This window comes from Sander lucioperca, chromosome 12 (genome assembly GCF_008315115.2).
Source record: "Sander lucioperca isolate FBNREF2018 chromosome 12, SLUC_FBN_1.2, whole genome shotgun sequence".
Classification (NCBI taxonomy): Eukaryota; Metazoa; Chordata; class Actinopteri; order Perciformes; family Percidae; genus Sander; species Sander lucioperca.
In genome coordinates, this window is record NC_050184.1 from 17,128,810 (window position 1) to 17,153,107 (window position 24,298).

The 24,298-nt window shown below is 41.0% G+C and overlaps 1 protein-coding gene across 1 annotated transcript; it reads left to right on the forward strand.

The window, feature by feature from the left end:
• Positions 1 to 649: 649 nt before the first annotated feature.
• tm9sf4 (transmembrane 9 superfamily protein member 4) lies at positions 650 to 23,536 on the forward strand. The gene is made up of 18 exons (XM_031286562.2): positions 650 to 748; positions 3,582 to 3,692; positions 5,961 to 6,060; positions 6,369 to 6,525; positions 6,850 to 6,994; positions 8,160 to 8,283; positions 9,741 to 9,862; positions 10,640 to 10,751; positions 13,078 to 13,148; positions 13,330 to 13,462; positions 14,955 to 15,036; positions 15,148 to 15,223; positions 15,869 to 15,952; positions 16,832 to 17,007; positions 17,142 to 17,205; positions 17,513 to 17,632; positions 19,885 to 19,974; positions 22,082 to 23,536. Exons 1-18 carry the CDS (start codon positions 731 to 733, stop codon positions 22,229 to 22,231), a joined length of 1,935 nt encoding a protein of 644 aa, XP_031142422.1. The 5' UTR covers positions 650 to 730; the 3' UTR covers positions 22,232 to 23,536.
• The last annotated feature ends 762 nt before the right edge of the window (positions 23,537 to 24,298 follow it).

Here is a 24,298-nt window from a genome sequence, read left to right on the forward strand (position 1 = left end):
CCTTACTGGCTCAACAGCCAGAGAGAGAGAGAGAGAGAGAGAGAGAGAGAGAGAGAGAGAGAGAGAGAGAGAGAGAGAGAGAGAGAGAGAGAGAGAGAGAGAGTAAATGAAGAAAGGAAGCACTGTGAATCATAGAGCTATTTTCTGACTATTTAACAGCAGTTATGTTCTAAAGCACAAATAAACACACACACACACACACACACACCTCAGCAGGAAGGTGCAGCATTGTCGGATTATGAGTGAATGCAGAGATTAGTCTAGGCCTATACATTGTTTTTTGTAAAATCCTACATTATAGGCTACCTTTAACAAAGGTAAAAGTAGGCATATTTCACATTATTCAAAGAAAGATGGAAACAATACTGTAAACGTTGTTCTTAAACAAATGACTATGTATTCGTATTAGAAGTCATTTTAGTAATTATTTCAATTAGGCTGTTGTTACTACTATATATGGGTGTGTCAAATAAAAAATGTAGCCTATTAATTAGGCTAATCAAAAAAACGCACACGGGAAAAGTTGGCATTCAGGGTTTTCTGCCTAAAAGCCATTTCTGACAGAAATTTTCTTAGGTTTAGGCAACAAAACTACTTGGTAAAGTTTAGGAAAAGATAATGGTTTGGATTAAAATCACAAAATAAAACCCTTTCTGGCAGAAAGCCCTGAATTCCGCAAGCTCGAAAAAACACAGTACTTCCGCAACGTCACTAATGACACGTATTCAAAATGGCGGCCGCGGCTATGGTAAGTGGAAAAGCGAACTCTTTTTCTTCAAACTACACGTCGCTCATACTGTCTTCCCAAACGAACTCAGACACAATGTTGTAATTGTGGCAAAGTAGATTTCTACCTTGCTCGATATCAACATTTTAACGTTAACTAGGTACGGATTTACTGGAGTTCGCTGCTGTTTGCGAATTTGCTAACTGCTTGCTGGAGTTAGCTAGCTAGCTATCATTAACGTTACCTAGCTTGACTGCCAGTGAGCTGTGCTTCAAAAAACTGATTTGTATAATTTCTCTAGGAAATGTAACTGTGCTGACAGCGTATAAATGGCCACGCACTCGGTCGTTAGACTGTCATTTGCTATACAGCTGAGAGTAATCAGATAGCCGAACTTTGGCTAAACGTTAGCTGTTAGCTGCTCTGCCACACAGCTCAGTTTGATGTTGTTGTCGGTGTAACGTTAGTTAATAGTGCTGAAAGATGTCAAGAAGACAGCAGCAGCAAGACACGTATAACGTGAACTAAGACTGTCAATGTTATTTAACTGCTCGGGTACTGTCTGATAACAGAAGCCACGCTTGCTCACTTCCTTCACTACCATTCATAACTCACAATGCTTATGAAATTCATGTGCTCCCCGTGAACTACTTCATCATTATTGTTTTCCAGTATTAGCTAAATAACACAATTAGGCTTTTTGATATTTATACTGCTTTTTGAACAGTAGAAAATGACTCGGTGATGTCAAAATGAAAAACTGTCTCTTAAAGACAATAATTACGGTACCCCCTTCCTCTCTCATGTAGAATGTAGGCACACACACACACTTGGCAGCAACTAACGTCACAGTACGTTACAGCCTTGACTGGAGTGGCTGTAGCTTTGCACATTAGGGCACTCCAGATCCCTCCCCACCATTCGTCTTTGCATAACTGTTTAAGATCTGTCAAGTTGCATTAGTTATGCCACAAATTGGGGCGGCTGTGGCTCAGCAGGTAGAAGGGGAAATTTCGATACCCGGCTCTAAATGTCATTGAATAAAACACCGAACCCCAAGTTTTTCCCTCTGGTTAGGCTAGTGTTTTGCCTGGTATCTTGCTGCCAATGGTGTTTGTGAGTGAATGGGAAGTAAATTGTAAAGCGACTTGGATTAAAGTGGTATATAGATGCAGTCCATTTAGATTTTTGATTGGATTTAACTGTGGTTTAAGTTAGGGTTGCAGAATATTTACAAAATGTGATATTGCGATATAGATTATGAATATTGCGATATAGATATTCATTTTGATATTTTTTTAACATGTAAAATTACAAAAGTTATGGGAAAACGCATAAAAATAGATTCATAACAAATAAAACAAGTTTTCTTACAACACAAGGTTTATTTCAACTGGCTGTCATATTGGACTGGTCCAACATTTTAAAATAAATAAGGACCATGTCTACGGAACAGGACGTTTTACTGGTGGTACAGTATAAAATATATAAATAAAGAGAACAGGACACAACTTTTCTTTTGCTTCTCTGATTCATTCCGTTTAGTTGTCTCTATCTATTTCTTGATTTACACTGTCACTCTGTTGAAATATGCACACACATGGTACGCAACATAGGGTTTGTCACGTAGTGGCCCCGTGCGCTGACGTGTACTAACATGTGCAAGTGGCACGGTAACTGGCCAATGAAACAGGATCATTATAGCGTTTCAAGCGGGCTCTAAATCAAACACAACTAAGCCACACAGTCAACGGACGGGACGCAGCGCTCCACAATATAAACAAAATATTGCAAATATTGCAAACCCTTTCGTTATAATATTGCACAACGTGATATTGCGATAACGATATTGAGTCGATATATCATGCACCCCTAGTTTAAGTGTGTGCCCACTCCACATAAACATTGTTGTTGTGAGGCGAGTTTTCTGTTGCTATGGCTTTGTGTTTGGTATTGATGTCTTCGGGGAAACAAGATTTTCTCCCGTCCCAATATGTAAAAGCCCTCATTGTGTTTCTGGGTAAACTTGGCGAGTCACTGAAATGTTAGTTTTGGTTTAATGTTAGAGTAAAGCCAGGCGTCCTTAACTGCCAGACTTTGCAATGCATTTTGATGTGACATTGTCTTACACACAAAAACAACGCTTTTGCAGGTGAGGGGTTAACCTGGTACAGATAAGCTTTGACACATTTGTTTGTACAGTAACATCATGCAAAGGAAGTTAAAGTTATAATAATAAAAACAATTCCAATAAAAAAAATATCAGTACTTTCCTGTAAAACGAAATGTCTGATATGCCTCAGTTCAATAGCAGAATCTACATGTTGCACCTACGATCATGTTAAATAAATGATGATAATTCGGTTAATCGCGGTCTTCATGATTAGCTAATCGCATTCATTCAAATCTCGATTTCGATTTGAAAACGATTAATCTTTCAACCCTACTACAGCTACAGTGGGACGGCTCGGTTGGAAATGTAGACGTAGTCATACTGTACTTTCATATAACCAGGTAGCTTCACGTAACTTAATGTACGGCCCTATGGAATCTGTCTTATAGCTTTTTTAAATTCTCAATTTCACGATTCCGTCCATGATTCTGTTATCACAGAAACTATTGGGCTCTATAGTAATGCTGCCATCAGTCTGTGGCTGGCCCCCGTCGGGCCCTAGTCAAAAAAATACACACTTGCCACCAGGCTAAACAACTTTTCTGGGGGAAACCCTGAAAGCATTTTATATGGCATGATGAAATCACTTTCTATTTCAAATGTTTTTGAAATCTCATAATATAAACATATTATGTAGTGTTTGTCTGCGTGGAGAAATGTTTGGTTGTGTCTGTGTTGCAGGAGACGTGGTGGGCCTTGCTGCTGTTGTCCTCGTTGCCTCTTGTCCGGCCCTTCTATGTTCCCGGGGTTGCTCCCCGGGACTTCCACGAAGGTGACACAGTAGATCTCAAGGTAAGAGTCAAATTCATTTAATCAACATTTCATGGATTAGCAGGAACGTTTTGTTATGTGCGTACAGTGTTTAGCACCTAGGGCTGGGCGATATGGAGAAAATCAAATATCACAATATTTTTGACCAAATACCTCGATATCGATACCGCAACGATATTGTAGTGTTGACTATTGGTGCTTTCACAAAATATTCACACAATGAGATTTTTGATAAATAATCTTCAGTAATGTGGATGCAATGACTAAGTGGGTAAAGGTAAATAATAGAACAGCTACAACAGTCTGGTAAGTTCAGAAAAGTACATCACTTCACTGTAATGCAGCCTTTAAAACCAGGAAAAGACAACACTTATGCCATATTACGATATCCAAAATCCAAGACGATATCTAGTCTCATATCACGATATCGATATAATATCGATATATTGCCCATCTCTATTAGCACCATTGCCTTACACCATGAAGATCTGTGGTTTTAACCTAACTGTGGCCTTTCTTTGTGGAGTTTTTCTGATCTTACCATATTCATGGTAGTGTCCACCTCCCTACACCAAAAACGTGGATATTAGGTTGCTTTCACATCTGTAGTTTCGGTCCATTCTGGTCGAGACCAGGGAATGAAATGGATCGCTGCCTTTTTAGTTCTGCTCCGTTTTAATTTTCCCACCTACTTATTTCCGAAAAGCCAAGAACTGTGTGCATTAAAATGTACAAACTAACAGGAAACCCATTAGTCGGACAGGTGACTTTCATCAGAATCAGAATCAACTTTATTGGCCAGGATTGCGTAAACAAACAAGAATTTTGACTCCGTTTAATCTTTGCTCTCAAAGTACAACACTCACTTAACATATAAAGAATAAAAACAGAAAGGACAGTAAGAAATGTAAAAATACTCTTAAGTGTACAGTATAACAATACAATAGAATTTACAATTTTACAAAAGATATACAAAAGAGAGGGAAGGAATAGTGCAATATCAGTCAGTATAGTCTGAGATTTTAGGATTTAAATATGAATACAGTGCAAGGCAGATCAGTGCAATGGTAATATATTAATACCAATATTGTAATTGTAGGATTGAAATAGACATGAGGTAGATGAGAACAGTGATGATTGACTTTGTTCAGTGTAAGGGTGGGGGCTATTTCTGAGTGTTCAACAGAGTGACTGCTTGGGGAAAGAAGCTGTCTCTGTGTCGGCTGGTTTTGGCGAACAGTGCCCTGTATCGCTGACCAGAGGGAAGGAGTTAGAACAGTTTGTGACCAGGATGTGAGGGGTCTGCAGAGAGTTTTCTGCCCTTTTCCTGTCCTGGATGGAGGGAAGGTCAGCTCCAATGATCCTCTCTGCAGCCCTAATTGTCCGTTGCAGTCTGGCCCTGTCCCGTTTGGTGGCTGACCCAAACCAGACAGTGATGGAGGTGCAGATGACAGGCTGAATGATGGCTGAGTAGAAAGTGGTCAGCAGCTCAGCAGTGCTACATGGATCGGTTTGACTGTCAGCTTTGAAACTGACTTGGAATTACTTTATCTACATTTAAAAAACACTGGTGATATTTTAAGCGACACTAAATGTAACAAGGAGAAATATGCATTAAGCTGCAGGTTCCCAACCTGACCGCTTTAGTGTATTATTTGCTGGTATTAGGGTAATCTTTAGTGGGCTTTCATTTGGAATTTTGTCATGCTGAGATTTCAAATGTGTTAGCCTAGTTTAGATGGTAGAGCCTTCAATAGATGGGCCAATAGAAAGTTAGCTTGTGCTTCTGAGTTTTACATCCCTGCTGACTCAGGGAATTGCATCCACGTGGGAGGACGTAAAGGACTTACACAAAAGACTTGTGTATTGCTGTAGTGACACATATATGCTGTACGCGTGAGCCTATTTGGTTTGTGCCAGGAATGTAACTAGTTTTTCCCGTTATTGTATTACTTGGGAAATGGGATGTGAATGATTAAACCCTATTGGTTTACACATTAAAAAGATACAATTATAATAATAGAGATATGGTCACAAAGACATTCACATATCAACACAAATATGTCCCATTCCAGGTGTCCAACAGTCAACACCATCATTTGGAAGTTACTAACGTTTGTTTAAGGTGTTTAACTGGCAGGAAGTTACCTTTTTGTTAACGTTGGTACTGGTTAGAAAGCCCACACCCAAAGTACAGTTTCCACTGTCAGACCAAGTTGTTGTGAGTGTAGTTTTGCATATCACTGTATCTGTGAACCCAGTCAGTAAGTCAGAGCATTTGTTTTTCAGGCAGTGAAGCTGACCAGCTCCCGCACCCAGCTTCCTTATGAATACTACTCCCTGCCTTTCTGTAAGCCAGAGTCTGTTTTCTACAAGGGAGAGAACCTGGGTAAGTGGACTGCTGCTCACACGATGTGTGGTCTGAAAAAGTTTCCTGAAATGTATCACTTAATTTGACTTCATCCTATTCAGGAAAAGCAATCTTAACTTACATTTTGCTACAAAAAAACAAAAAGTAATTCAAACTTTTCAATGTGTTTATTTTTATATATGTATATGTGTGTGTGTGTGTGTGTGTGTGTGTGTATGTGTATATATATATATATATATATATATATATACATATACATATATATATATATACATACATACATACATACATACATATTGATATTTTTCTAATATTTTTTTTTGTAGGTGAGGTATTGCGTGGGGACCGTATTGTGAATACACTCTACGGTGTCGAGATGAACAAGGATAAGAAATGTGAGATGGTATGCAACAAGAAAAAGCTCAGCATAGAAGAGAGCAAGCTGATTGCTGAGCGGATCCAGGAGGAGTATTATGTTCACCTGTGAGCATCCCTTCCTCTCTGTTGTTACCAGGGAACCCTAGAATGCTAATATTGACCTATTGCCAAGAGGAATATATAACAATATTTTTTTTTGTTTAGTGACTCCAGACTCTATAAGTCTAAGGCTAAACAGATTTGTAAAGACATGATTGAAGCAATTCTTCTTCAAGTGTTTTACATAACATAATGTAGTTGGAAGATCTTTTATTTTTTTTGGTTCTCAATCATATCTCTAAGATAAACTGTTTTTTTAGCACTTACATTTTTTTTAAAATGTTAAATATGCAAACCAAAACTGATTGAACACCTCCCTGTGCCTTTCAGTATTGCAGATAACCTGCCAGTCGCCACCAGGTTAGAGTTTTACCCCAACAGAGAGGCACCAGGGGAGGAGGAGCAGAAGAAGGACGTGGTGAAAGATATCCAGTTTGAACATGGCTACAGACTGGGCTTTGTCAACGACAACAAGGTAGATATTATACAGCATCTGTACCTGTCCTGATCATTGACTGTTAATATTAATGGACAAAGCATCCGGTTCGGCGAAATGCTGCAAATGCGGAAGTGCCTTAAACCTGTATTCTATCTGAATTCCAGCAGGGGGCAACACGTGCGGTTGCAAAAGGAGTTCGGTTTCTGTAGAAGTCTATGAGAAAGTGACCCACTTCTCACTTGATTTATTACCTCAGTAAACATCTTCATAATGAGTTTAATTCAATTCATTTCAATTTATTTATAGTATCAAATCATAACAAGAGTTATCTCGAGACACTTTACAGATAGAGTAGGTCTAGACCACACTCTATAATTTACAAAGACCCAACAATTCCAGTAATTCCCCCAAGAGCAAGCATTAGCAGTGGCGAGGAAAAACTCCCTTTTAGGAAGAAACCTCGGACCCAGGCTCTTAGTAGGCGGTGTCTGACGGTGCCGGTTGGGGATGTGATGAACAGTGGCAATAATAGTCACAAAGATAATGGAACAGTGACTACAAGTGGTAGTCGTAGTAGTTAATGTCATAACAGGGCACTGAAGAGCGTTACAGGATGTAGCATGGCACAGCACAGCATGGGCGGGCGTAGCAAGACGCAGACACTTGGCAGGACGCAGCCGGACACAGCTGGACACTGCAGAGCATCGCCGGACACTGCAGGGCATTGCAGAGCGTTGGACCACAGTGACAGCTCCAACCGAGATCGTGGTGCCACCCTAATCCAAGGGAAATGGTTTATGGTCTCAATCGCTAGTTTTAAGTCTTCTGCAACACAGAATGATGTTCCTTTTTGGAATTGTGGTCTCGTTGATTTTAAAATCGGCGATAAAGCAGGGGGTGTTTTAGGGTGTGGCTATGATGTGATTGCCAGTGAAAGTGTGTAAGGTAACGTGGCTCCTCCCTCACTCCTCCCTCTCGTCTAAAATCGTCACATCCGCAACCAGGATGGCTGCGCCCCATAACGGCAAACTCGACGACTCATAGCAGATCTCCACAAACCAATGGGTGACGTCACACATGCTCTGTCCATTAATATTATACAGTTTACGGTCCTGATACATGTCATGTATCAAACGAGCAGTCTCCTTGTATTTTTTTAAGCATACTAATTTTGTGTCTTTCCCCTTCTCCTCTCCCTCAGTTTTATCTGCACAACCATCTGTCCTTCATCCTGTACTACCACAGAGAGAAGCTGGAGGAAGGGGAAGTTCACAATTACAGGGTGGTGCGATTTGAGGTCGTACCCCAAAGTGTAAAAGTAGATGGTAGGTGTCAACGCACTCATTTTGAATAGCTTGATGTTGTGTAATGTTTCTGACCCATGGTGATTAAAGCTACTTGAATAGAAGGAAGAAACACAAGTGTTGCCTCCAAAGGGGCCAGTAGGGGTGTGAATCTTCACTGGTCTCACGATTCTATTAGATTATGATTATCCTGTCAATGATTGGAATCGTTTGGATATCATGATGCGTCACCGCCTCAATATTATTATATATTGCTACGCATGGTTTTCATCGACAAATTCAAGCAGTCAGACATATATGAAATCCCCTTTTTATTGTATCTGCTCTTGAAAAAGACACTTCCCGAATGTAGCGAAATCTGAACACCGCAGACAACAGACAAAAGGCAGAAACATCACAAAATCAGCGAGCGGAACATCTACAAGCAACATCAGTATAATAATCAGCAATAATCGATAATGGTCTGTCACTGCATCGATGCAGACTCGTCCAGGTCCGCATCGCTACACATTGATGCCAGGATTAATTTCAAGGCCCCGAGTGGCCAGTAAAGTAAAAAATTGTTTTTTCGTATCAGTCTTCCTAGAGAGAAACGGAAACAGAAACCTTGCACACTGAGTCCGATGCGTATCAATTAATCCGTTGCGAAAAATTTCGCAAGAAACAATACAAAATGTGACGCTGTTGTGGCTCTGCCTCTCTCTCTCCTTCTCCCTCCTTTCATCCCTCGCTTCTCTCCGTTGACAGTTACCTCTCTCTCTCTCTCTCTGCCTGCGTGTTCCAGCGCTCGGCCCCCCGGCTACCTGAAAGAGTCGCCCTGCCCTCGCTCTCTGTCTCCATCACTACACTGTTGCTCTCCTTTTTCTGTCTGCGTCTCATATTCCCTTCTTCCATTCTCCTCATCATCTTCCTCCTCCTGTATATTACAATCTGACCTGTTGACAGACTATCTGAGTTATGAAATGATGCACTCTGCTGGCATCTTTCTGTGCTGCATTTCTGGATAGGCTCATACCTTCTCCTTGTCAAAACACATGAAAATGTTTGCTACGGAATGCGAAAAAAAAAATTGAACCCGTTCCGATTATTTTTTTATTTTATTTTTTTATGATGGACGGAATCTTCAGAGGCAGTGTCCAGTGTGTAAACATGATTGACACAGCGTTAGGTCGTATTTATTTTTTCAGTGTGCAAGGACCTTTAGTGTTTGTCACGTAGTATTTGACCAGCATACTTCCCCTTGTAGTATTCAAAGGTCATTTAATACTTTTAGTTTTTCTTTTATTAACATGTTTAGGCTCGTATTGTGGATGTGGTGTTGTGCTTTTTACCAACCCAGCCTTAAGCCTTGAAGTTCAGGATGTTTGCTAGAAAAACAACAGTGTTCAAATGACAAATGATTTATAAAACTGTACTGTAGTGTAGTGAACTGTAGAGTCCCTCGCTTCTTGTAATGCTTCCTCTGTATTTATTCTCAGATCTGAAGGCTGAGGAAAGTAAGAAGACTTGCACCTTGCCCGAGGCCAGTGGCTCTTCGCCACAGGAGATTGACCCGACCAAGGAGAACGAGGTCCTCTTCACCTACTCTGTCCACTGGGAGGTCAGTGATTGCTGCATTGACTCTCAAGTGCTTTTATATATTACAGGCACCATTCACCATTCACACACATTATTACACTGTGGCCAAGGCGACTGTTCGAGGCGATTGTTAGGCAACGGCTCTCCCAACCGATCCACAGCTGTGAATAATTTTGTAAAACCACCCAAATTGCTGTATTTAACAAAGGATTAGTTTGAAATTAAAACATGTTAATTCATTTTTATCTATGTGATCATGTGATGTCAGGGCTTTCTCTCTGTGGTTCCCTTTAGACCGGGGGTGTCAAACTCAACTTCACTAAGGGCCACACTGGAAAAGGAGAATCGCATCAAGGGCCAGACATATAGAGTGTATTTTCATGCTTTTATTTCGAAAAAGTCAAATATCTTTGACTGTGTTATTCCATGTCTCATATAGTCTTCTCACTTACAGTTTGGTCCACATAAAGCCCTAAAAAGGCAGCAAATAGTTCCTTAGAAATCTTATAATTTAGCAAATCAAGCAAAACAAAGATTACATTTTAAAAGTCGACTCACAGCAACCTGTTTCCCAGCTTTAATTTTGAAAACTCTGCTACAATAGAAAATGTGTAACGGTCCAAATACTTACAGATTGCAGTTGGAAATGTTCAGGTTCATTCATTTCAAAGCAACAAGGTCGGGTGATAAAATTCAGGTTTTTTTCCCCAGCAGGGTCAGTTTCCCAGGTTGAGGGGTTGAATAAAAGCTAGATAAATGTAGAGGAAGGACTGCTGAGCTTCTTATCTCCTCTGTGCAGGAGAGTGAGGTCAAGTGGGCGTCTCGATGGGACACGTACCTGACCATGAGCGATGTCCAAATTCACTGGTTCTCCATTGTCAACTCTGTGGTGGTCGTCTTCTTCCTGTCTGGTATGTTATATCTTTGGCGAATCCAGCTCGGCGCAACTGCCACCTCTTGAATGTCCATATCAACACAAGAAAGTACTGTAGGCCATCAGGCCCATGGCAGAAAATGAGTGAATACAAATTTAATGTCAAACATGGCCATGAAATTGTAACACATAGTAGGGCTGGACGATTTTGGCTAAAATCATAATCACGATTAATCGAACAAGTTACCTCAATTACGATTATTGAACGATTATTTTACTTTTTTTTCTTTCTTATACTGTAAATATGTTCACGGTTATTTTTTCTAATGAAAGAGTGCATAATCCTATCTTTGTGATTCTAAAATAAGGAAACAACACACAGATAAGCAATTGATAACAACTGAACTGAAATCTACAACAGTAGATTTTACAATGAAATAAAAACGTCTTATAAAAAAGTTTTATTGTGAAAAAAAAGTTTCCTAAAAATGTAGAAAATAAATAATAAATGTCCATCTGTGGTTAACTGTCTTTTCGGAGTTAAACTCCACAAGCGTGTCCTGCGGCTCGCCGGCCGTCTCACACACACACACACACACACACACACACACACACACACACGTCCACAGCGCTGCAGGCAGAGGCGGGGTCTATTCCGAGTATAATAAAGCCCAGTCTGTGTTGAGTAAAACATTACGTGAATTACTACGAGAATGGACGTGCATTTAATATAGGAAAAGTGCACAAGTATTAGCATAATTTGTTGTTGTTGTATGTGGCGCTACAGTCTAGTGACGATGCTATGAAGACCGTTGCCGTGCTTGCGTCGCTCCCTTACCCCTCCTACCAGTCCCTATGGCCACTTGGCCAGTGGGAATGCAAACGGGAAAAAAGATTTTGGGGGAGAGTAGTTCTTAGAACTGCTTAGAAGTGTACTTTACCTCTAAAAAGTACAAGTACTATCCGATCGGAAAGCACCTATGGTCGCAGACTGGACGGGGCGGAGTCACGTGACTACACACGCGGCGGCCGTAATGTTTTAAGGGGAAAGTACATTAACACACAGTGGGCGGCCGCGGAAATATTAATAGGATTAAAAGACCGAAATAACCGACTTGGTAAAACTACGTCGGTTATAGGCTCTGAATTTCGGTTACGATTATTTTTCGATTAATCATCCAGCCCTAACACATAGCATCGGCCTTGTGCTTTGTTTACACTTCTCTGGAAACTCTTGAAACATTTAAAGCTTGTAAAAGTGATGTAAGTCTATTAGGGGTGTCACGATTCTCCAAATCCTCGATTCGATTAAAAATTTCGGTTCTAAGGTCACGGTTCGGTTCGGTTCGATTCTCGATTTTTACATTTATTTTTTTCAAAGGTCCCATGGCATGTAAATGTCACTTTATGAGGTTTTTAAACATTAATATGCGTTCCCCCAGCCTGCCTACGGTCCCCCAGTGGCTAGAAATGGCGATAGGTGTAAACCGAGCCCTGGGTATCCTGCTCTGCCTTTGAGAAAATTTATGAGGTCATAAGGGGAAAGGTTACCTCCCCTTTCTCTGCTTTTCCCGCCCAGAGAATTTGGCCCACCCATGAGAGAGAGAGAGACATCATGGCTTTCAAACGAGCAAAGTGGCAGTTGGTCAACTATTACTATAAGCATGTGGTTGTTGTTACATATTCTGTCCACTAGAGGGACTTCCAAAATTAGCCTGGCCTTGAAGGGGGCCTACGTCACAGCGCATTGCTTTTCCGACACACCGCTCTCTGTTTACATTAATTTCCCACCACAAGCACACAGTGGCACGAATCAACAGAGAACTCTGTAATGAAGCATTATCTAACAAGTGTAGTGAAGCAGCTCTGTTGTAAAGGCTAACAGTGCTCGGTTAGCACAATGACATCATGTTAGAAAGCAGAGCCGATACGATTTGTCAAAAAATAAAGTAACAACAGTGTTAGCCACGATGCTAACAGCATTGATACTAAGCCAAACGGTGCCGTCGCTGCTATCGAACATTGTCACTCACTGGAAATCGAAAATACTTCCACACCAGCAAAAGAGTGAAAGAGGAGGGAGTTCAAGTTCTGTCCATGGGTCTCCTGCATCTGCAGTTGCCGTGCTATCTTTTGACTGGCTGTAGCTAAGTTAGAAGAGTTTGACTCCATTTTTCCACAAGTTCGACATTGTGACTTAATTTCGGTCGATTTCGAATTAAAATGGAAATCGTGACACCCTTAAAATCTATATATTATGCAATATGTACTAAATCTATAGTTTTATCACAGAATGGAAAATGTTGATGTCTGTCTTTCGAACTGACTGACATCCTTCTCGTTTCCCGCCTTTTCCCTTTCAGGTATTCTGAGTATGATCATTATCAGGACCTTGAGGAAGGACATTGCTAACTACAACAGAGAGGATGACATCGTAAGAAAATACACACCGACAAGTCCTTTGGGGAAAGAACGCATGTCTTTGAGAAATTGCATAGAATGATTTGATTTAAGTGTAACTGAAATCAACTTGGGCTCTTGACGTTTAATAAATCGGTATATTCCAGGCACTTGACCACACTTTTCTCTACTTATCTCTATCCCTATCTAACCAGGAGGACACCATGGAGGAGTCAGGATGGAAGAATGTCCACGGTGATGTCTTCAGGCCGCCTCAATATCCCATGATCCTCAGCTCTCTGCTGGGCTCAGGGATCCAGCTCTTTTGCATGATCCTCATCGTCATCTGTGAGTTGGTTTTCTTTTTTCTCTGGCGCTGGCAAGTGCTTCATCCTGTGGGCTTTGTTTCTATGGCAACGGCATTAACGTTTTCTCTGGCCTGTCTCTTCTCTTTGCCCTTTTGCGCTTTCTTCCTCTATTTTGCAATCCGCTCCATCTACTTCTTGTCATCTGTACGCAGCCTGTAAGCGTTGTGTGACCGTATTAATCATCCGTGCCAAACAGTCGATGCAAAGAGTTTGCAAAAAAGATGGAGCCCTCTGAAAAGAAAGATGCTGCACTCAGAATAAAACGCTACGTGGACACTCGTAGCCTTAGACCACGATGTTCTTTTCCCATCATGTATTCACAGGATAAAACATGAGGTAAAATTGGGTCAAAGGAATGTTCCCATGGTGCTAGGGCTCACATTCAGCAACAAATTCAAATTCAGCAGCAAAAATAAGTATGTGAAAGGCCAAAATATGCAGAAACAAACAATGAAATGCGTCTGCAGCACATGGACAACCGCTCGACGGGCTTTGTCTGAAGGAGTACAAAGGTCATAACGTTAACATGCATACAAATACATTTGATTGCTTCGAAACCAAAATTAGTTCAATGTGTCTAAATTAGAGATGGTCCGATACCATTTTTTGCTTCCCGATACCGATTCCGATACCTGAACTTGCGTATCGGCCGATACCAAGTACTGATCCGATACCAGTGTGTCATGTATTTTATGTTTTAACAAGTGTTTACTACTATCCCTGTATGGATGTGATATGATTTCTATCTTTGTTGTCGGTCTGGCTCAGGTTAAACTCTTTGTGAAGCATGAACAAACACAAACAATGAACGCCACAGAACTTTCTTTTATTATCCAGTTTGACAGTCAGTTATAACGGAAAAAGAACATAAACTACTTTAACGTAGATTTTCTTTAGGGCTTTATTACTTGGTATCGGATCGGTGCATAAACTCCAGTACTTCCCGATACCGATACCAGCATTTTAGGCAGCATCAGAGCCGATACTGATACTGGTATTAGTATCGGAACATCTCTAGTCTAAATGATTGAGAAGTTCTATGCTTCATGTTCACCAGACTACTCCAGTTACCTCATGTGTTGTTTGACATTAGATGTAATGAGTCATTGTCCAGAAGAATGTGTGAGAGTCTAAAATCACATTGTCAATGTTTATTTTATAACTTTAAATGATTTTGCTAAATAAGATGAATAAATAAATAAAAAAAAGCTGCATCCCAATTTCTTGGCCGGCGCAGTGACTTCCTGGAGTCTTGTCATCACAGTGAGGTTGCCAGGCAACCAGAGGAGACTCCCAAGAATTCACTGGCCCGTTTTTTTTATTATTATTATTTACATGGGATCTCCAAAATTAGGTTACTGCGGAAAACTGGAAATATACAGATGACTTAAATTTGTGTAACACAGTGCGCAATTGTCATTGCAATCTGTGAAATGTTCTAACCACCGCGTGCTCCGCTGTGTATGTCCTAGTTGTTGCCATGTTGGGCATGCTGTCTCCATCCAGTAGAGGAGCCTTGATGACCACTGCCTGCTTCCTCTTCATGTTCATGGGGTAAGAGCCATATTCATCCTTCTAATCCTCATGTAGAGAATCCCAAAGACTCAGGAATTGAGCTATTTTCAAATAGTGCATTTCTTTGATGTTACACTGCTTTTTTTCCAGTGTATTTGGTGGCTACTTTGCTGGCAGACTGTACCGTACACTGAAGGGCCATCGGTGGAGGAAAGGAGCATTTTGTGTAAGTCAATAATCAACTAAAGCTCTCATCACTCCTGCGTTAGTATATCTGCTTATTTTGAAATGCTATATACCCAATGTTTGTTTTGAGTTCTGCAAGCAAGGCAGCTTGATAAATGACTTCTATGTATCTGGCTGCTTTTTTGATTGGTTAAACGTTTTATCTGTTGTAATTGAAATGTTATTGTCTAATTGCATTTATTTATTTATTGATCCCCAGTGGGGGAATTACAATTTACACTCTGTTTGTTAGAAATCACTACACACGGGCCTGAAATACACACACGTGCTCAGGACCTATTCATGCACAAATGGAGCGATGTCAGTGAGTGGGCTGCCAGTGCTAGACCAGAGCCCTGAGCGGTTGGGGGGGGTGCTCAAGAGCACCTGGCAGCGCCCAGGAGGTGAACTGGCATCTCTCCAGCTACCAATCCACACTCTGTACTTTGGTCCGTACTGGGACTTGAACCGGCAACCCTCCGGTTCCCAACCCAACCACCCTACGGACTGAGCTACTGCCACCCCAATGCTGTGCGCACGGCCCCATTATGAATCAGGGTCTCCCTCAGTGGGCCCCAAGTTTAAAATAAAAGAAGTGTTGCTGTGAACAGAGAGGCTTAGGTTGTTTGTTTTGTCTCCCCTGTAGACAGCAACGTTGTATCCTGCCGTTGTTTTTGGAATCTGCTTTATCCTCAACTGTTTCATCTGGGGAGAGCACTCCTCCGGGGCAGTGAGTATCATGACATAGAAACACCTTATTTAAAATGTATGCACTCAGTGAACATTCATAGCAATTTAGGGAACAAGCCAGCTAGAAGGATAATTACATTATTGTAATATAGGGGTGTAAGAAAAAAATCGATACACTTGAGTATCGCGATATTTTATTTTGCAATACTGTATCGATTTTCAAAAAGGCAATATCGATTTTATTTTTATTAAACGTTCAAAAATATTCATGTAAGACAGTGGTTCATGTTTATGTTGTACTGCTAGATGGCTATGCTGAGACACACCACTAGTGTCCTTGCCTAACAGTGCCTAGCAGTGCCTGACGTTTTGCTAGAAGCTAACAATGTAGCTATGGCTGAACTTTGGCCTACTTTAGCATATAAACATTAGCTCACTAAGAACCTGTGAACCACAATCCCAAACTGGCAGTTTGATTTTCTGTGTACTGAATTGTTTCCCTAAAGTAAACTTCTTTGACTTTTATGAACATCATGTCTTTTTTTAAAGATTAGTTTTTCTAAAATTATACTTTAAAAAAATCCCAATATATTGCCTTACGCACAGTAACGAAATATATTGCAATATATTGAATCGTGACCCATGTATCGTGATACGTATCGTATCGTCAGATTCTTGCCAATACACAGCCCTATTGTAATAGTGACGTTAATATACCAGTTGTAACAGATCACTTGTAAAACTTCGTTTTAAAGGAAAGATTGACCCTAAATCACTTTTAGCATATTAAAGTGAGACTATGTAACTTTTGAGAAAAGAAATATCAAAAATAATTTTCCACTTACAAATACAGTCACATGGATTATTAAACATCTTCCTTTATTTCTTGTGTCCCTGCTGTCTTCTCTTACCACTCTAGGTTCCTTTCACCACAATGCTGGCCCTGCTGTGTATGTGGTTCGGTATCTCCATGCCCTTGGTCTACCTGGGCTACTACTTTGGCTTCCGCAAACAGCCGTATGATAACCCAGTACGCACCAACCAGATCCCTCGGCAGGTCCCAGAGCAGCGCTGGTACATGAACAAGTTTGTAGGGTGAGTGTTTAAACAGTCTGCTTTTAATCTGTGGCCATTTACTGGGATGGCTGACGTTCTGTATTGTAGGGTTTAAAATGTTGAGTTAAGGCATGCTTTCTTGAGATCAAAATGTTTTGTTTTCTCTCCACTAGGATCCTGATGGCCGGGATCCTGCCATTCGGTGCCATGTTCATCGAGCTCTTCTTCATCTTCAGTGTGAGTACAACTGCTCTGCTCTAAATGTGTAGTGATCGATTCAAAAGCCAGATCACCTCTTCTTTCAATGCTGTACAACTGTTTGTGTGTGTTTTCGTGTTTTCATGTTGTAGCCTAAGAAACGCGTGACATCACTTAGAGCACCTTTACTACAGATCGAAATTTCCTAAAATTGTCTAAAAGTGTATTAGATGAAGTCAGTGGCCTAGTCCTCACACAATGTGTGTGTGTGTGTGTGTGTGTGTGTGTGTGTGTGTGTGTGTGTGTGTGTGTGTGTGTGTCTCGTTGTTTGTGTCTCCACCTACAGGCCATCTGGGAGAATCAGTTCTATTACCTCTTTGGCTTCCTGTTTCTGGTCTTCATCATCTTGGTGGTCTCCTGCTCTCAGATCAGCATTGTAATGGTTTATTTCCAGCTCTGTGCAGAGGTAAGTTCATTTAGGCTAGGTGTGAATACACATGAAAGTGCTGCATTTCACTACTTTATAAAGCATTGGTAAATAATTTATTAACAACATATAGAGAAAGATTTCACCGCTCTCCCTTTACTTGTATTGAAGGTGCCTCCGCGTCAATTTCATCTGCTAGCAACAACAGAAAAATGCCTAAAAGCTGCTGTATGGCTATATTCACTACCAACAGGGAAAATAAAGTTTAGTTAGTTAATAAGCTGCTGACCTGAAAAACTGAGCTTTTATGAAGACAAAAGTGAACACAGACGGGAGGAAGAAGCAGAGAGACTGTGGGAGCCTGACACTAAGCTAACATTATCTCCGACGTTACGTTTGCAGCAAGCATTTTGTTACCAAGTCGAATTTCCAAATGGCAGTTTAACGGCGGATTTCCACCAACTGTGGAACGGCTGCAGGTCGGCTCCGTGCTCCGCCGTCCTTCAATACCCACCAGGTCCGGATTTGTTGCGGAACGGCTGCGGCCATGACTGACAGCTGAAGTCACGAGGACCCACGAGATCATTCATGTATGATCGCGCGATATAACAGGATGTAGTTTCTATAAACAGAACCACAAAACCAACAACAGTTTGTTTCCATCCTGTCTCCTCCCATTATGACGTTTTCAAGGTATAGTGCAGGGAAATATGATCCGCCGTGAGCACGGTCTATTTTATTTTGAAAATTAACCAGATGTTTTATTTTGTTTCTATTCTGCTCGACTTCCTGTCCCGCACAATCTGCCCTGTGCTAAATTGCTGCGGAACTCTCCGGCATCCGGCAAAAATAGAAGCTCTGCGTATCGGCTCCGGAGGGCTGCGGATCGCCGGAGCTGGGACGGAGTCAGAACGCAGCCGCATTGACTTTAATGAAAACCTATTGACTCCGCAGCAGTTCCGGAGCGGATCCGCAGCCGTTGCGCAGTTGGTGGAAATTGGGGGTTAGCCTAACTATATGTCTGTAAGTTAAGCTAACATACGTAATGTCGGACGTAACGTTAGCCTAGCGTCTTAGGATCCCACAGTCTCCATTCCTCCTGCTGATTCCTCACGTCTGTATCCACTTTTATCTTCATGAAATCTCAGTTTTTCTGGTCGGCAGCTTATACAAACTCAAGTTATGGTTTTTTCAGCTTTTAGACCTGTTTCTGTTGTTTGCTAGCAGACGAATTAGACGAGGAGGCACCTTCAGTCATTGGAGAGGAAGAGTTCTTTTCCCCTCCGGTGGGGGCAGGACTTAAATGTGCTCTCTCTATAGAGGGTTTTCACGACGCGTCATCAGACCCGAAGTCGCCATGTTGGAGGTACTCTGCATCACAGCAAAGCACAGGCACTGAAATAGATCCCAAAAGTCGTCAAGGAAAATGGTTAATTATTGCCGTGTTTTAGTTTGTACCAATAGGTCAGACCGAGAAAAACATTTGGAATCGACTTTTTTATCGACTTCCAAAAGTTATTAAAAACCAGGGAGAGGAATTCCAGAAGTTATCAGAGGAAAGGAGGCGCTTTTGGTTGGCAAAGCTCAACCAGGATCTACGAGGGAAAAATCTGTCTTATTCGGTCTTTGAAATGGAAAAAAAAAACGTTATTGCATTACTTACTTTGGCTTCACAATACATTGGTCATAATGACTTGGTACTGCGTCTCCCTCACCCATCCACACGCCATCTGGTTATAGGCCTCCAAACCTTTGTAGGATCTAAGGTCTTCCGCTGTGTATGGGCTCTGCGAGAAAACCAGGTAGTTGACTATATCGGGATATGCAGCTGAAGGAAGAATCACCGGGTCGTCATGGATCCAAGAAGAGGGAGCCAACTTTTAGGGATCTTCACTACTAATAAACCGTAATTTCTCGAAATATCGTGCCTTTTCTTGTGGTCCAAGTCCTTCCCTATATGCCTTTGTATCTTGGATGCGTTTTGATGAGCTTTTCAAAGTAGAGTATCCAAAGCGCACATTACTCCGTTCAGTTGTTTACCCCGAGTGCCTCCAATATGGCCGCGCATCCAGGTTACCGCCCAGAACGTCACGTCAGTTAGACAGTAGGACTTGCAGTGTGAGGGAAGTGATGCAGTGCTTTATAAAAGTTTCTCCTCAGTGTTGGATAGTGTCATTTTCTGTGTGTATGTGTTGTGTGTTGCCAACATTATCCAGCAGTAAACCTACCTACTGCTTCTGCCTGAACCATAGCTGCATCATCTGTTTTTTTCCGTTTCTCCCTTCGACCAGGACTACCGGTGGTGGTGGAGAACCTTTCTGGTTTCAGGAGGCTCGGCGTTCTACGTCCTCATTTACGCCGTCTTCTACTTTGTCAACAAGGTAAAGGCCCTGAGGCGGTTTGAGACATTTCAGTCAACAGGATCTTCTTTGATTCCACTGCAGCCAAGAAGATGGCAGCTGAAGAAATCAATGGGTTTTAATTGGACATACTATTATTACCTGTAGTAATCTTTGAAATGATGGCACATGTTGTCACGTGAGTTTGTCTTAATGGCACTCATTGAATGAAATAATTAGTATCTCTGATACATCATCAGGATTAGTTTGAGTTAGGCCCGAGACTTCAAATATTTGATAGAAAACCTGCATTATGAACTAGATGCATTGGTTTTGAAAGAGGAGGGCATTTAACAAGAAGACTGCGGTATTATGTTGCATTATGGGAAATGTGTTTTTGAAGTTTGACTCATGAGTCACTTTTTCAGACATGCACCTCGTTGTGTAAATGTGATGGCAAGTTATGTTTCAGTCCACTGTCTAAATAAGCACCTAAGACCCAAAACTTAACTTCTTGTCATTCTGTGTCTGGCTTAATAAAGTAGATTTATTTAGTAAATAATGAAATTGATGGGGGATTAAAGATCCCCTAAATACATTTCATGAGTGATAATGGTTTATCACCTTGTTGGAAATCTCAATCTATTTGTTCGCCATTATTCAAAAAGTCCTGAATCTATGAATATTTAACTGAATTATATTATATTCTTCTGCTTGACTAAAAAGTACACTGGAGGCAATTCCACAAAATCCTGGTTGTAAGTGCATGTGTTGAGTTTTAAGGTGAGACGGATGTGAAAACGGCTTTCTAGTGTCCAACTCTGCACACACATCACGCTGCACAGTGAAGCTCAAACCTCCAACTGAAGTAACACGACGAAAACCACATTTTTGAGTGGTGGGCGTCTTGCTTCGATTGCAACGTGAGATGTGAAAGCCATCAGGGATGCAGCTTGTTAATAGGGTTGGGTTTCTACGCAACCGGTAAGAATCAGACCGGATTAGACCGTAAATTTCGGTTCCTCATTTCGGTTCCACTTAATGTGTCGACTGAAATATTTTCCCCCTGTCACTCCGAAACAGACGTAAAAACATCACACTTTTCTCCGTTAACTAGCTACCGTAAATGTAGGCTACTTTTAAAATGCCATATTTACCCTCTGGGCTCACCAAAACGGACGTAAAAGCATATTAACCATTCACTCTACGTGATCGCCATTAAACATATTACATCTTTGATGTAATTTTTCAGTTTTTCAAGAATCTGTTTAGGAATTGTTTTAAAAGTACCGGTTCGGAATCGTGAAAATACAAACGATACCCAACCCTACTTGTTAAAGAAGAGAAACACTCCTCTCTCCTCATGCCATTACCTGGCAGCTGTTCTCAGCGGCGACACCGCTCCTTCTCGCGCACCATGTGCAAAATTTCACGGGAGTCTTCTGGCTCTTTCTGTAACTGTTCTCTTATGTCTGAATAAAACCAAAATAGGGTTGGGTACCGTTCACATTTTTTTCGGTACCTGAAATTTGGTTCCGGTACCCGCAATAGAAATCAGGTTACCTTGCCTTAAAACCTCCAGCCTGTCAGTCTATCACCAGGGCATAGAGAACACTGGTGTGCCTGCGTGGCCCAGAGGAAGTGTAACTGCACCGCGGTCGCCCTAGGCTCACCATTAATATTATATTGCAGCGAACGCTGTCTGTGTGGGGTTTTGAAAAGTGTAACGACACTCGCAACCACTTAACCGGCATTGCTGTGACGTTAACAAACGTGTGTGTGTGTGTGTGTAAAATATTGCACCTTTTCATTTAACGTGAATCGGTGCTCGGTAGTACCGACGTAATTCGGTCGGTCCCCAAAAAAAGTACAGAAACAAACATTAACATAATGGAGACCTCTGTCTAAATGAGATATATATATATATATATATATATATATATATATATATATAGCTTGATGACATCTGCAATGTAATGTATTCCGTGTCCTTAAAGTCAGAATATCTCGTCCTCTGCTGATTTGATTTTTTAAAATCTCTTGCAAGTCTGCCAACTTAATAGAAAGTGAATGGCAAAAAAAACCCTAAATAAGATGGCAAATGAACAGCGCATTGAAATTGATTCCTCTTCTCTTCATTTCTCCCCAGTTGGACATTGTGGAGTTCATCCCCTCCCTCTTGTATTTCGGCTACACGGCCCTGATGGTCCTGTCGTTCTGGCTGCTCACGGGCACGATCGGCTTCTACGCAGCCTACATGTTCATCAGGAAAATCTATGCTGCAGTCAAGATCGACTGAGTCGTTACTGTCACTGCTGTTGTCTTTTTTTTTTTTTTTTTTTTTCTTTTTTTTTTGATGGTTGTTACTTTATTTTTGTCCCATTCAGTTTTTTTAATGTATATATTTTTTAATTCTTCATGTCAAACAAGCACTGACTTGTGTGTAGGGGGGATCAAGAGGGGTTCTTTTTATGGTGCAACAGCCCCACCCACTGGCCTCATGGGAAAGAACAGCAAGATGGCAGAGCTAAACCCTCTCTCTCTCTCTCTCTCTCTCTCTCACTCTCTCTCGCTCTCTCTCCTCCCCCCTCCCCTCCCCTCCTTTTTCCAGGACAGAGACTCAGAGGGAATTCTCCTCTGATGGACGGTTAATGTCTCCTGCTGTTTTCACCTTGCACACAACACAGTGGGCCAAAGCTTGTCCAACGACGGTTTATGCACATTTTTGTTTTTGTCTTTTCATTTGTTATGAGTCTAACTTATCCAGGTTTTTATTTTCATTTTGTCTGACCTAATTTCTTTCAATTATCTTCTGCGAAGCTACTTCATCTGATTTTCTTACATACGTTTTTGTCTTTCCTCTTTCCAATGTCTCTGTTTTTTTTTTTTAAAATATCACTTTGGTTTCATTTCAGAGACTTTTTGAGATCAGGGAAGGATTGGGGGAGTCTCAACTGTGGTTATGGTGTTGACTTTGTTGTGTTGAACTGATATGGATGGAAATCATGCTGGGCAGTTCTACATTGTAACGGAACAGAAAGGATAAATTAAATGTTGTGTTATTTTTACTCTAGTTTCCATGTCCTGGTGTGACCATGTTAACCACAACTGTAATCAAGATATTTCGCTTCTCCTTCCAAAACAATGAGTCTTTTATAAATGTCAAACTATTGGTCCATTTGCTCTAAATGATGCAGAACCGCTCTGAATGGGACTATGAACCCGATGCCCTGAGGCAGTGGGCTGTTGGCTGGAGCCATTGGAGTTGGAGAAAAAGAAAAGCTATAGTCAACACTAAAATGACAAGGAGGAGTAACCTTTTGTATTTGGAAGTCCGCAACACACACGTGTTTGAAGCTTTTCCAGTAGAGACTTACAAAAAAAAGTATAAATGTTTCCGCTCATTAATGCCGTCGGTGTAGCCTTAGCAGTGCAGGATGCCTGCTGAACTATGCAGTAATGGAGAGAGTGCAAAAATCGCTGTTTGTGATGGTTATTTCAAAGGACCAGTTACGTTGAGAAATGATGCCTCATTTCTTCAAGTTTGAATCTGCTGTATGATACATTTTTTTTAATGTAAAATATGAAAACACTTTGAATGCCAGCAGGATCACCTCTGTGTGTTTCTTCTACCGATAGTGAGAGATATCATTTTGGCAGTGCTTGGGTGTCAATGGGTTGCAGAGCATTGAAATGTAATCCAGTGTTCTTAATATATCTGTATAGTTATAATGTATTGTTGAATTACAGCTCGTGTGTTGTCCCCCCCCCCCCCCCCTTCACTTTTCAAATAACATTTTTTGGGGGTGATGAAAATGTGGTCTTACTTTTCTAAATCAGATTTTCCAGCTGAAAACCTTAAAATTGCATTTACAGCATGGGTGGAACCTGATTTAAAAATCTAGTTTGACAAGCATCTCCAGCTAAGGGCTTCCCATAGACAACCCACGTATTTTACTTTGGCTAAATTACACAATATAAATTATATTAATCAAATAGCATTGTAATCCTGTCATTAAAGGAATCGTTTGACATTTTGTGAAATACACTTATTGGCGTTCTTGCCAAGAGTTAAAATATGAATCTACAACCAGCAGCCATGCTTAGCACAGAGTACGGAAACCGCTAGACTCGGCCTATCCAAAGGCATAAAAAAAATCTACCCAGGCTATCTTTTTTTTTTTTCCCATGGTTTCACGTCTTGATGCTAAGCTAAACTAACCAACTGCTGGAGGTAGCTTCATATTTAGTGTACATCTAACGGCAAGAAAGGGAATGAGCGTATTTCCCAAAATGACAAAGTATTCATTTAAAGACAACACGTGCAGTCATTCTAACCCTATTATATATCTCAATCACAGAACAG

Excerpts from the sequence above, each read along its gene's own strand:
- tm9sf4 (XM_031286562.2), top strand. Across the intron at positions 6,995-8,159 it reads GCTTTGTCAACGACAACAAG|TTTTATCTGCACAACCATCT; the intron begins GTAGATATTATA and ends CCTCTCCCTCAG. Across the intron at positions 15,224-15,868 it reads GGAGGAAAGGAGCATTTTGT|ACAGCAACGTTGTATCCTGC; the intron begins GTAAGTCAATAA and ends TCTCCCCTGTAG.